Source organism: Leptinotarsa decemlineata, unplaced genomic scaffold (assembly GCF_025532065.1).
Source record: "Leptinotarsa decemlineata unplaced genomic scaffold, Ldec_3_MD MMD2_tig00026358_RagTag_RagTag, whole genome shotgun sequence".
In the NCBI taxonomy this organism is placed as follows: domain Eukaryota; kingdom Metazoa; phylum Arthropoda; class Insecta; order Coleoptera; family Chrysomelidae; genus Leptinotarsa; species Leptinotarsa decemlineata.
In genome coordinates, this window is record NW_027412703.1 from 1,398,850 (window position 1) to 1,413,984 (window position 15,135).

The 15,135-nt window shown below is 31.6% G+C and overlaps 1 protein-coding gene across 4 annotated transcripts in view; it reads left to right on the forward strand.

Annotated features, from left to right (window-relative positions):
* Positions 1-241: 241 nt before the first annotated feature.
* Positions 242-15,135, forward strand: part of LOC111516564 (uncharacterized) — a 126,477-nt gene continuing 111,583 nt past the window's right edge. Inside the window, exons 1-4 of one of the 4 annotated variants that reach the window (XM_074184879.1) lie at positions 242-663; positions 7,662-7,859; positions 11,750-11,962; positions 14,624-14,866. In XM_074184879.1, the coding sequence (XP_074040980.1) occupies positions 607-663; positions 7,662-7,859; positions 11,750-11,962; positions 14,624-14,866 (711 nt within the window). In that variant the 5' untranslated portion in view covers positions 242-606. The remainder of the gene's footprint in view (positions 664-7,661; positions 7,860-11,749; positions 11,963-14,623; positions 14,867-15,135) is intronic. The other 3 variants (XM_074184880.1, XM_074184877.1, XM_074184878.1) reach the window with 3 other exon arrangements.

Genomic DNA, 15,135 nt, shown 5'->3' on the forward strand with positions numbered 1-15,135 from the left:
ATAGCTCTATTTTACCGACATTAGATATGTCATGTATCATAGTTCCAAAAGATTGGAGGGATTTTTCAAAATTGAAAGCTATGAAGATGAGTAATCAGTATTAGTTGACTTTATAATGTGAAATTTATGCCATTGAATGTAATTTATTTGTTAACATTAGTTCTGATATGTTTTTCGAAAAGTCTTAATAAAATTCGAATCGAGTTCTTGTTTTTTTTGCGCATCCACTTCTGACTTTATAGTTCTATGACGCCATGTTGTTTTGGACTGTTTATTGTTTGCGGCGCCCCGCTACCGTTCTCGCCTTTGTACTAAATTAATGCGTTTTTGGCTAATCCATGGAATAACAAATTGTGAACAACTTTGGTAAATAATGAATTCAACAATTTGTGTCCGATGTGTACTCAAAGATGCCGTTTAAATAGTTAAAAATCGACAAAAATGATTTGCGAACTTTGTAATGGCTACCTCCGCGTCCCCCTCGTTCATCAATTGACTTGTCAGTGAAAATATTCGTGAATAATTCAAAAAGTTAAAACTGTTACCTATAATTTATGGTAATATTGTGATGTTTACCACATTTTATTTTGTTTTTCATATATTGTAATGAATATAGATAATCAAAGTGTTCTGTCGGCGGGGCACAGTACTTCAAATACTGAGGTAAGCACAATCAAATGATTGTTTTGTTTATTAAAGTTAAAGGCCAGCTTGTCAACTGATGTAAATGTAAAGATGAAGTAAATGTAAAAAAAGTAAAGGTAAAGGAATTGGGGGATGTGACTAGGATTTTACATAAAGGACTTCTTTTGTTAAATCACAGAATGATTGATGGAAAAACTTATTAATATCATTCAACTTTATCAATAAAACATTTCCTTACAAGATAATAGTTATTAAAAAATTCTTCTAAAGGAATGAATGTGAACCAATCTCCTGAATATAAAAAAATATTGAACAATTTATTATGTTGTCAGGAAAATTTACAAAATAATGAAAAATTATCTCACCATTAGAATTTCAAATAAATGAAACAAATTTATCAAAAACTATATAAAAAAATGTAACAAAAGCTTTTCCAAAAAATGTTACCTAAAATATATAAGGATACTTTTGAATTCTCAAATTGTTTGGGACAAAAATATACTTTCCCATGTTATATTAATACCTCTTGATCATATCTTTTTTCTTCAATTCAAATCATTCCTACCATATTTCTCCTGGATGTTTTTATTCAACTTTTTGAACAGTCAATAAAATTACTTCATTTTCAATGTAATTTTTTATAAACAATGTTATGTTACTGCATGACAAATAATCACAGTAATAGAGCAAGAGCCCTTGAATTTCAGGCTTTATTCATTTTATATAAATTGATGAATTGAAAGTTTATTGGGCACATGACCCTATCATTGAAAGGGACAGAAAGGTTACTATTGATACGTTCTAGTATGAAAGCTAAATTTTTTATGTTATTTGTGTTGGGTCTTTTGCAATCATTTTTTGTTATACTTCATTGTCTGAAGGAAAAAATCTTGTTGACAAAGCTACTAAAATATGAAAATTTAATGTACACTAAACTAAAGCATAAAACACATTGAATAAAAAACAACAAACAATGTTTGAAACAAACATACACATAAAACATGCTAGGTTAAAAATGATTGGTATAGAACTCAGTTAAACTATAACAGGTTCTACTACTCAAAATTGATTCAATTATTTTTCTGTATTTATTGGTATCAATATTTGTCTCTTTAGAGTAACTCGGCAGAAGGTTATACATCTTCACACCATTGTAAAATGAGGAGTCGTTGACCAGAGAGTTGCAAGGAATAGGTAACTGTGATGCACTATTTGGAATCTTTGGTGTAGTAATGAATATTACTGGAGTTTTATTCCAACACCAAACCGTTATTTTAACACCTAGACACGTGTAGATTAAACTAAATATACATACAATATTGTCATTATTTATACCATAGATACCTGCTAGTACCTAGCAGAGGTAACACGCATGGAGGTGTTAAAAATAACAGTTTGGTGTTGGGAAAATAGTCCAGTAATATTCAGGGGTAGGTGATTTTAAATTATTTTGTATGCTCTGACGAGCTGTATAGTAATAGGTGATAACTGTGAGGTTTATCAAATATTTTTTTGATAAAACACACTGTCTTCAGAATAAAAAGAGCTTCAAGCATCAATTTTTTTTATCCACAAACAGTTGTTTTCATAAGTCACGAGGTTTAGCTTGACACAAGTATCGTATAGCTTTTTTCTGTAATAGAAATACAGACTCTAGCAAATTAAGGCTACACACACCCCAAAAAGGTATATCGTACCTTAAGTGAGACTCTACCAAAGCAGTTCTTTAGCAATTTGATGTGCATTTCTCGTTTACTTGGTATGTGTTGGGTAATCATTCACAGAACATGTTTTACTGTCTGTGCAGTCTATAAAATGAATGTAATCTGATTTTGTTACATTTTCGAGGTGTTTATTATCTATTGTTACATCCTGTATATAAAGGATTTTTGTTAGGGCACATCGTTGACAAGGAAACAGAAAGGTAAGACTGAATTGGAATAGAAATCAAAATGACTATCTCATTCACATCCACTTCTATGTCTGAATACTGTATCGAGAAAAGATACTTATGTACTAGATGATAATCACCAGAACGTGTCCTCTATCTGAAGCCAGGCACAGAGTAGACCTTTTCAAAATTTCATTCTTCACACATAGAATCGGTACCGGTTCGAAGTTCAGGCAATGCTACCACCTGTTCCATTAGTCCCTTCAGACATACACACCGATTCAAGAATAATAAATACAGCGGTTCCACAGGGTTCAATCTTGGGACCACTATTGTTTATAGCCTTTGTGAGTGACAAAAGAAGACACCTGTGCATCCGCAAATCAAATGATAATATATACCGGTGACAATAATATTCTGGTGTCACATAACGATGGAAGCCAACAACTAATGTCTCTGTACGCCTTGTACTTCTAGAAGATATATTCAAACCATTTTGGACTGAATGTAAGACAGTTTATTGAAGATTGCAATATTTGAAGTAATAATAATAATAATAATATACTTTATTTCAAAAAATGCAGACTAATACAGCTGAAGCAGTAATGAAGACATAGAATGAAAAGGCGTCACAGAAAAAAAACAAACATTTGTATATATAAAATCTAAAAAAAAAAATTAAATAATAAAGTAGATATAAAATATGTTGCAAAAATATTCATAAACATATATTGAAGACATATAGAGTTGCCTATCAGCTGGGAAAATTACAATTAAAATATTCACCAGTATTATATGGTTCATTTTCTATAATAATTTTTTTAATTTCTTTCTTGAATTTGCTGATGCCATTGATTGATTTTATTCGAGCTGGCAATTTATTGAAAACTTTTATACACATGTAGGACTACTTTCTGTTATAGAGTCTGTGTAATGGATACATGATATTTCTCGTTCTTGTTTCATGCCTGTGTGAAATATTATAGGTCAAAAAGGTATCTTTATTTTTGAAAAAATATATTAAGCATTCATATGCCAAAAATTGTCATTATATTATTCTTCCGAAAACACCCTCTACATGATGCTATGTAGGCCATGTTTAACATAACCCGTAAGGTTCTTTTTTGTATTACAAAAATTTTTTGAACATCATGACTACATCCCCAAAACAAAATTCCGTACTTTGCCACCGATTCGAAGCTGGAATGATATATTATTTTCATTGACTTTGGGTGGAGATATTTGTTGAGAGATCTTATAGCATAAAGCACCCTATTGAGTTTCATACATAGATCTTCTATATGTTCTGACCAGGTCAGAAATTCATTGATATATAAACCAAGAAACTTTGACTTTGATGTTATTTCTCTGTCTTTTGTCGGTGGACATTCCAACTGCAACTGTCTTGAGCGAAACAATACTGTGTGGGTTTTTGATTCGTTAAGAATTAATTTGTTGCTATCAAACCATTCTTTTGTTTTTTTAAAGAGATTTTCAGTATTTTCTATGATTTTTGGGAAATTTTCACCGCCAATCAATATATTTGTATCATCAGCATAGCTTGTTATGAACTGATCATTTCTGGTATTCATTGAGCATAAGTCAGTGGTAAAGAGTATAAATAGAATCGGTCCTAGAATGTTACCTTGCGGTATTCCAATATTTGATTGAAGTATCTGTGATTTATAAATCATTCCCTCATTTTTAATGGAAACTCTCTGAGTTCGACCATTCAGGTATGAACTAGCCCATTTCAAAGCGTTTCCTCTAATTCCATACTTCTCTAATTTATACATCAGAAGAGATCTGTCCAAACACTCATATGCTTTAGAAAGATCTAAAAACATTCCTAAATATAAATATTTTTTTTCAATGAAATTCAATACATGTTGAGTGAATTGGAAGATGGCTGACATTGTAGATCTACCTTGGATGTAACCATGTTGATTCTTACTGAAAATGTTACATTTATTGAAGAAATCTATCAGTTGTTCAGAAAATGCTAATTCAAACAATTTTGAGAAACTAGGAGGTTGACTTATTGGCCTATAATTTTCCATGAGTTGTATATCACCGTTTTTATATATAGGTGTAACTAAAGACACCTTCAGTTGTTCTGGGAATATGCCAAATTTCAAAGAGTTGTTTACGATATACGTGAGTATTTCTTTCATGTTAGGAATATTTTCTTTGACTAATGCTGAAGGTATACCATCATCCCCGCTACTTTGTTTATTCCTAATCTTGCGTAATAAATTAATTAAGTCTTCCATAGACAAAGGTTTCAAATAAATTGACTGGTTGTTTTCATTTATATTACACTGAAATGGTACATCTGGGATATTTCTTATTATATTAGGTACAGTATTCGTTAGGAACAGATTGTATTCTTCTGCAACCTCTTGTGGTTTCCCTTTTATTCGACAATGAGAAATTTTATTCTTACCTGTAAGTTCATTGCAGAAGCTCCACATGCATTTAGTTTTGTTATCTGTACGTTGCAGTTTTTTATGGTACGTTTTTTTTTTTGGCTTTAACTAACAACTCGTTATATTTCGATTTAGCAATATTATACTGATCTTTGAAATTTGGATTATTCCCAGACAAAACTAGCAATACATCAAGATTATGTTTACACTGGCTCAGTTCTTCATTATCATCGATATATACATGTTTGTGGGTGTATGGTTTAGTTTTTATGTATCTAAGCGGAAAACATTCATTGAAGATGTTGATAAAGTTGCTCATGAACGATTTCCATTGCAAATCGACTGAGGAGATACTGTGACTATACGTTTCAATCCAATTTTCATTCTTCAATTTGTTACTAAAGTCAATTTTGCTTTGTTCACTAAAAATTTGTCGTTATGCATATTTGTTTTCCTTCATAATATCAATAGAAAATTTTATATATTGTGCATAGTGGTCAGAAATATGAGTTTTTAAAACTGTTGCAATATTGATATTATCATGATTTGTGAATATATTATCAATACAACTCCTGGAGTTATGTGTTACTCGAGTATATTCGATAATTGTTTGAATAAGATTGAATGAGCTGAATAGTGACAGCATATCCTCACCTATTCTATTAGTGTCTCTCAATTCTACATTGAAATCACCAGCTATAAATATGGATGTATTTTCTTGGAACGTTTTCAATAATAACTCTTCAGCTTTAGACATAAATATATCAATATATCAATATAAAATATCAAATAATAAAATTGAGTTAGTAAGAAAAATTAAATATTTGGGTGTAATTGTAGATAATAGAATATTTTTAAGGAACATGCTTCATATATTATTAAAACAATAGCATTCAAAATTAATTACATAAGTAGGCAATCTAAGCACTTAAACCAATGGTCGCTTTTACTTTTGTATAATAGCCTGATTTTACCTCATTTTACTTATTGTGGAACCATCTTGTACTTACTAAACCAAAATGAAATTGGAAGACTTCAGAAACTTCAAAATAGAGGAATGAGAGTAATATTATCTTGTGATAGAAGAACACATATAACAGTAATGTTGAATACTTTAAAATGGTTATCAGTAAAAAATTACTTTCGTTATTGAGCATTAATATTTATTTTTAAAATTAAAACTGGTGATGTTCCTGTATATCTACGTGACAAATTAAAGTATAACTTTGAATATCATGAATACAATACAAGAAGTCGCAATAACTTTCATATACGTCAGACTAGTAATGTCAATTCAAATAATACAGTTTTCATTAAAGGAGTTCAAGCATTCAACGAACTACCGGAGGATATTAAGAATGCTACCTCTTTAAATATATTTAAAAGAAAATTAAAAGTGCACCTTTTAGACCTACAAAGTGTTTAGTATAGGAACCTGCTAATACAGTTTTTTTTTCTTCTTTTTATTTTATTTATTGTGCTGTTTTTATTTATATGTTTCAATGTACATGATTTTAAATTTTAATTGTGACATTTAAATTTTTAAATTAGATTAAGACTAATATTGTAACTGCATTAGCTTGTGCTAAATAAACGATACATATATATATATATATATATATATATATATATATATATATATATATATATTTATATATATATATATATAATAGAAGCACCTGATGGTCTGTAGATCGAAATAACAATCATATTGCACTCACCAACTGTTGCTGCAACAGCCACACATTCGAATTGATCGCAAACTGACAAAGTATTGAGATTTTTCATCAATTTGTATTTAACTCCCTTTTGGCAGTAAATTGCTGATCCTCCATGTTTATTTTCGGCTCGGCAGAAAAAAGACGCCAACTCGTAGTTTTTAATCGCTAAAGTTTTTAATTGGTCTTCAGTTTTCCAGTGTTCAGTGATACATAAAAATAAACAATCATCATGTTCATTCAAAAGTTCTTCTAATTTTTCGACACTATTTCCTAGGAACTGTACGTTCTGGTGTATTAACTTGAACTTTTCCGTTTTTTTCTTGATTTCGTTAAATGTGGAATTCCTCAAAAATCCTCTGATCTCTGGTAATGATGGTATCTTTGAAAATTGAAACGTTTGAAGGCAACACTTCGTGGCCAATTACATGGTTTGTATATTTCCTCTTTATGCACATAATTGATTCCAAACATGAAGCATTTACTTTGATTTTCTGGAGTCGGCAGTTCCTTCACAACTACGTGGGCATCCTTAAAAATGGATTTATTTTTTATATTGGAAAACGACTTACTTCAAATGAAGTAAGTCGTTTTCCAATCTGCAATTATTTGGCTTCTGCAGCTCAATGAATATCTCATAACGAACAGTCCTTTCAATTTCTTTGCACCTTTTCTTCAAACATAAGTGGGTGAAAAATGCAACTGCAATAATCTAAGACTGATATCACTAAAGAAAAATACAGTATTGAATGTCTCAAATTCACTATTTTGTTGCCTTCCTATAATATGATTATTATATGATTATAATATAGATGAAATTTGTAATAATGAGCAATCATTTGGTGTTTGAACTGTCCTGAACATTGTCAAATCATCGGCAAAAAGATGTCAGTATATTTAAAGTAAAGTGTATGGCAATTTATTTCTCAATGTTAACTAGTCAAATATTTGGTCCTATATTGGCATAATATTTTCCAGGGTAATTCACAGAGGCCTGCCCCGACCACCTCTGTTCCAACAGATCTTAGGGTTAATACCACTGCACTGAATGCTGTAGCACTCAGCAATGTTGCTAAGTACTGGGTTTTGACAAATTTATTGCCTGGCCCCATTCCGCAAGTATCAGTTTATGGTTTACCAGGTGCTAACAGAGATAGCCAGGGAAAAGTATCACAGGTTTGTATTTGAAGATTGGAACCATCATTTTCTTTCAAGAAAATGAGTATTCAAGTCAAAATACTGTCATACCTAAATATTTCAATTACCTTTTCAGTAAAGCCAGCATGGAATATTATTTCAAAATAAGTTTTGTTTGTTCTTCAAAAAACATCTAAAATATAGAGAGTAATGTTCAATTTGTATACAGTGCATTTCTTTAATGTCCCCTCCCCCTTTTATTTTTTGAATGAATCAACTCAAAAAATTGAAATTAGGGATAATAAAATTAATGCATGAATAGTTCATTTCAAAGTGAAATTGACAGATGAAACTGATGGCGACTGGGCGCCATCTGGGAAAAAACAATTGAAAGGAAAGGGGGGTCTTGTGACAAATCATTTTGAAGCTCCTGACGAATACTTCACAACCCTAGAATATGAAGTCAATTTCTTCGCCTACTACAAAATGGCGGAATATTTAATAATTTCCTGAAGACAAACAAATTAATATAGATATTTCTAGAAATATTCCTTTTTATCTGCCATATGGCAAATTCCAACAACCCGATAAAGTATCGGCCATTTCCATCAATTTTTATAGTTCATTTCATTTTTATTTGTCTCAAGAAAATTTTACATTTATAGACAAGTCCAAACCCCAATACATAAAGATAGATGATAGAATTATTTGTATTCCTGGGAATACAATCGAGATTGACAATAATTGTGATATGGGATATTGAAGAATAAAAATATATGTGTGATCTACATACAAGATAAAATACATTTTAAGGAATGACTAAATATGAATATATAAAATGTAAAATGTGTGAATTATACAGTGTGACCCATTTTTAATGAAAACACCCCCCTAAAATTTGAAGTTGTAAATCGATTTTGATAATTTTTTTTTAATGTCAAGTATTAAAAGGTCTACCTTGGGACAAAATTTGAAATGTTTATTAAAGTTTCAGGGCATACGACGATATTTTTTCTTAGTCGAAAATAGGGATTTTTTATTAGCGATTTTTTTATTGAAAAAATCACTACGCCACTGGATTCAGAGTGCCTCTAAATAGGTGTGACCAAAATTTCATGAAAAAATATTCATTATTAACAAAGTTATGACAACTCAAAAATTCGAAAACTCACACAGCTAACAGTCACAATATATCATTTTTTTTATGATTTCAACAATAAAGTGCCGACAGATGAAAAAAAAAAACAAATAACGTAAATATTTTTAATGAAAATAACGGAATTACATTCACACAATTCAACTAACAATGAAGCATAAAATTTTAATAAACGTAACTAATAACTAATTATTGAAATGTTTCGATTCAGTGCAACAATTAATTCTAACTGATATTCTAGTAGCCTCTACTAACCCACCACGTATTTCGATACATGTGTCGTAGCGCTTACGAATGTTTCTGATTAAGTTCCTTAGTTCTTGAGGGCTAATATCTGCACATAATTGTCAAATCCTTGCACAAATTTCATTTCTATCTCTTGAGCGGTTTTTGTAAACCTTTTGTGTGAGAAGTCCCCAGAGAAAAAAGTCTAAAACTGTGAGGTCTGGAGATCTGGGTGGCCACTCTATAAACAGACTACCACGGCCTATCCATCGGTTTGGAAAATGTTCGTTAAGCCATTGCCTCACAGCTGTGTCATAATGAACTGAACACCCATCTAACTGGACAATTAAATTTGATCGTTCATTGATTGGCAGCTCGTGAATAGCATCCCAAAACTCTGTGTTTAAAAATTCTAGAATCCTCTGCGCATTATTGTTTTCCTCAAAAAAGAAAGGACCAATAATTCGTTTGCTCAATATCCCACACCAGACGTTGATTTTTTGGGAATACAGGCTTTTACAGTTTATTACCCAGTTAGGATTATCCGCTGCCCAATAGCGACAATTCTGTGATGACACTACTCCATTTGTAGTGAAAGTGGCTTCGTCGGTATATAAAATATTTTTTAGTAAATTTCTATTGTTTAAATATTCCCCTTGGGCCCATAAACAAAATTTCACGCGTCTTGCTTCGTCGCCTTCTTGAAGTGTGTGTAAAAATTTTGGCTTGAAAGGTTTAATATTCTTCGCCTTGAGACATCTCTGAATAGTTTCTCGTGGAATATTCAAATCTAAAGTAGGATTATTTTCGAAATAATCTAAAATGATTTAATCTGTTTTAAAATCTGTTTTTCCGTTAACCAGCTGTCGCACCCCTACGAACGACAACCCTCAGAAGTCGAAACTTGTGCGAGCTAAGGATTAACGAGGTCTTACCTTTTAACGTGTGATTCCTAACACGGGTTGGACGGTAGCAAGTGAAGATCGATCGTTCATACTAGGGCTTGAACCACCGACCAACACAGCAGTCAATTCGAGTGAGTGAACAAAGCACTCACGCCGAACCGCTTGGCTACCGACTGACCTATCATTCCTGTTTCGTCTTTGTACAGGATTACTTTTTAACATCATTTTTGATACTGCACCAGTTTCATTGAATATTTTATTTATTTTATTTACCGTACCGCAGCTAATACGAGGACGATCTGGATGTCTCTCATTAAATACTCTACAAACCTCTCTAGCACTTCTAACGTCATCTCCCGAAAGGCGTACAATTTCAATTTTCTCTCTTACGCTCAATCTTGCACCCATGACACAAAATAATTCGAAGAATTGTAAGGTGAATATTGTTGACAATAGTACACTTAAATCTTTCACAAGTGTCAAAGTGTAATATCATTTCTATGGCAACTAAGATTTAAATTGAAATATTAGGTCTTAGTTTTAGGTTATTTGCGTGAAAATTTGAATGTAACTTCGTTATTTTCATTAAAAATATTTTCGCTATTTGTTTTTTTGAAATCATAAAAAAAATATTCTCATGACTATATTTGTTGATATAGGGTGTTTTTTGTGACTGTTAGCTGTGTGAGTTTTCGAATTTTTGAGTTGTCATAACTTTGTTAATAATGAATATTTTTTCATGAAATTTTGGTTACACCTGTTTAGAGGCACTCTGAATCCAGTGGCGTAGTGATTTTTTCAATAAAAAAATCGCTAATAAAAAATCCCGATTTTCGACTAAGAAAAAATATCGTAGTATACCCTGAAACTTTAATAAAAATTTCAAATTTTGTCCCAAGGTAGACCTTTTAGTACTTGACATTTCAAACAAAAATTATTAAAAACTTCAAATTTTAGGGGAGTGTGTCCATTAAAAATGGGTCACACTGTATATAAAACGTAAATGTATAAAATATATGAAGTATGATGTATAAAAGTTAAAAAGAATGTGAAATGTATAGAATGTCAAATGAATGAAATATAGATAAATGTATGAATATATACCATAACAATAAAATGAGAAATTATATTCAATCACTGTGATTATCCACGAACAAATGCCGATTTCCAGCGATCAACTGAGTAAATGCTTGGAAGTTGTAAATACAGTTACTAGATAAGATACAGTTCAATTTGGATTTGAATTTTTTTGGAGGTAGGTCAATCTCGAAATTGAGATGGTAAGTCCCGTATCAATTTTGATGGATTTTTGAAGCCTTGTTTTTGTTTTAACTATTCTGGTAGTCATGTATTTCTTCATGAGTTTCATAGCATTCAATATTACTTTCAATATATATATTAGTTTGTGGTATATAATTAAGGCATAAACAGTCATTATTTCTAGAGCCAGAAATAAAGGTCTATAGCTAGCCTCCCAATTTGACTTCGTAATACATCTTATGGCAGACTTTTGTAAAATTAGTAGTTTAACTATGTGTGTTTGAGCTGCATTACTCCAAGATAAAGTAGCATACTGAAGGTGTGAATGGAATATGACGTATGGCCAATACATGAACTAGAACTACATAAAATATTTTATCTAGGATGGGATGCTGAGTCAGCATGCAGGCCTCCTTCAAGCGGATCCATTGCTGATACAACAGCACACCCAAATTCCAGTAAGCATAGCAACCTCCCAAGGGAACTTAGGAATATCGGCAGGAATACAACTTGAAAACACCCACGGTATGTCTAATCATCACCAAAACGGAAATGTGACTTCACAGAACCACAATCAGATATCCAGAGATGTCAGGGTAGGTATTTGAATTTTCTGAAAATCAAGAAAGTTATAATTTTCATAAAATTGGCTACAGACTAGGACTACATGCAAATGCAAGTGGACTTAGTTGAAAATGTTAGGAAGAAAGTCAATAAAACAGTCATTAATTTTTTCAAATTAGTTAGTTTATGGCAGTAAATGTAAGATCATACGAGGTCTGTTCAAAAAATAAGGTGAATGTTCAATGGGCCATTTAACAATTTTTTTTATTTCATTATTTGAAAGTTTATGTTTCAAATAGTACATCTGCAAAAAATCTGGATTTTCACTCTTTGTCTTCCCCTCAAATTAATAGTTGAATGTGGCGTTCACCGAAACGGGGCGTGGTCAAGCTTGACGTCACATCGGTCGACTCGGCGACAAGGGAGTGCTGGCGGATAAGCGAAAGCCGTAGAAAGCAAGTTGTGTGTTGTTTACTGCAGTGTGTCACGAACTCAACTGGGAATTTCGAAATATCAACAGAAAGTTTCCTAGAATTAATTCAAAGCACCAAATCATCGGTGAATTGTAAAGGACGCTAATCAGACATTTTTGTTATTATGTTATTAACAGAATACGTGCTGGTGGGACGTGCTCGTATAGAACAGCAATTTAATTTTTTAATTTTTTTTTAATTTAATTTAATTTAATATAATCATATTATACAAAAGCACTGTAACAATAGGATTCTCAAAATCAATATACAATTTTTATACAATTTATACAATTGAAAATGATAACAATACAATAAATATGATATGATATATATACACACACACATATACATATATATATATATATATATATATATATATATATTACATACATATATATATATATATATATATATATATATATATATATATATATATATATATATATTACATACATATATATATACATACATATATATACCATACATTTTTACTAGGAAATATACTATACGTTTTATAGTTCAGCAAGTTAATCGAGGATTTGGTTAGCTATACTAATTTCTGATTACATTACTGAGTTTGGCACCTAAGTGATTGAACACTTGTATTGTGCAACTTTATTATATATGCGGATTTCAAATAAGTCTTGTAACAAAATGGCTTAGGAATAATATTAAAACATAATGAAAACTTCATAAGCGTATGTCAGCAAAGAAGTGTAAATGTTGCATTAATTTATTTATTCAAGAACGAAGTTTTAATGATGAACGAGAACGGGAATGTTTCCTGCTTATTCATCAAACTCAAACAACTGTTCATGCAGCTGCAGTTTCGTAAGAAGGTATCATCTTTCCCTCCAACCGATTTCCTGGAGTCTTTGAAGTCCACTAGATACTCGTTAGGACAACAAGAGGATTGTTCCGAATTCTTGGGGTTCTTGTTGAATACTCTTCGTGAGCAAAACAATAACAAAATCAATACTCCCAGCCGCTCTGGACTGAATGATTCCATACAACCCATCTCGTCTTGTGTTTGTAAATCTTTTGCTGGAAAAATCCTCACTTGTTTACTTTGTGGTAAATGTTCAAGAAGTACTGAAAACTTATGTGAATTTCTGGAACTTCATCTAGCTTTTCCTAATACGACTAATTACCAGTCCGTGCAAAGCTTATTGTTAAATCATCTGAAAATGGAATTTTTAACAGGTGATGATCGACTGTATTGTCAAACATGCGCCAAATTAACTGACTGTTATAAGGAAACAAGTATAGCTGAGGCACCAGTCAATCTAATAATAACACTGATGATTTTCAAACAAGACTCAACCTCTAACGGAAGCAAGAAACTCTTTGGAAGGTTCGAAATAGATGAACATTTCAACCTAGCAGACCACTGTTATAATATTCATGCAGTCATTGTTCACTGTGGTTCTGGCGTTGAATGTGGTCATTATTACGCCTTGGTCAAAGAAGAAACGGACTGGTTTAAGTTTGACGATAGTCGTGTCACGAAGTGTTCTGGCGATTCATTGAATTTATTGGAGCCTCTGGAGACGCCCTACATTTTGATGAGAGAGAGGACATTGTTAGATCAAGATCTTCAGATGATGTGGTGCTGCAGGTTTTTCCGGGTTTTCCTGCAGCTGAAAAAGCAAGTACTCCACTGGAATCAATGAAGTCGCCCCGGAGCACCAATTAATTTTGATTGTTGTATTTATTTTATTTTTATCGTTGTTTTAACACATTGTAATAATTTTATAAATATATAGTAAATCGTCAGGTAAATAAATAAAATATATTCAGTATTTTTAGAAAAGTGTAATAATTATGAAAAATATAATTTTTTGATAGAACAGTGAATTTCTTTTTTTTCTTTTATACTGGATGGAAGAAGGTTGAATGATTTAGGTAAAGTATATATTAAACATCTATGAACAATATTTTTGTTGCAGTTGGGAATTCTTAAGTGATGTTTGTAGTACTTCTGGTTGTAAATTTATGTGAAGGATGGTTCTGATATTGCTTGTATTTGTAGGCATATATACATAGGCTATGAAAATATAGAGATCATATGTCACCAACGTCTTCATTATAAAGTAGTGTTGTCTGATAACGTTTTGTTTTCCTATATATTATTTTTAATATATAATTTTGAATGACATTTAGTTTTTGTAGAGCATTACATATGGATTTTTATTCATAATATTGAATTTTGTGTTCTAGATGCCACAATCACACCAACAGAACCAACAACATTCTGGACAACAAAACATGGTTCAGGTCCAAGTTCAAGATAATTTGGTTTCCGTTATTGAAGATAGCAAGGACCAGAAAGATATCATTTCGGCTCAGTTGCAGGCAATACAGGCTGCTCAACTTCATCTAAGTGAAAATCAACTCAACCAACAAGCTTTAACAGTCCAACAATTGCAGCACTTGCAAGTCCAACAAGTTTTGGACAATGTGGTGAGATCCCTTTTCAATTTTGAGATTATTTGAGTGTTGGAGTATATCATTATTAGCGTACAAGCTGGTTGTTTCAAAAGCTTTGTTTGTTTTTATGAGTCTACTTTAAAATGTAATGAAAGGGTGGATCTGAAAAGTTTCCGACCTAACAAAGATACAACATAGCCTCCTTACATTTCTCCCAGCGGGCTCCCATCTCTGTAATACGTCCAAATAGTACTCAGTGTTTTTCTCTGTAAAATAATTGTTCACGGAGGTGATTGACGCAA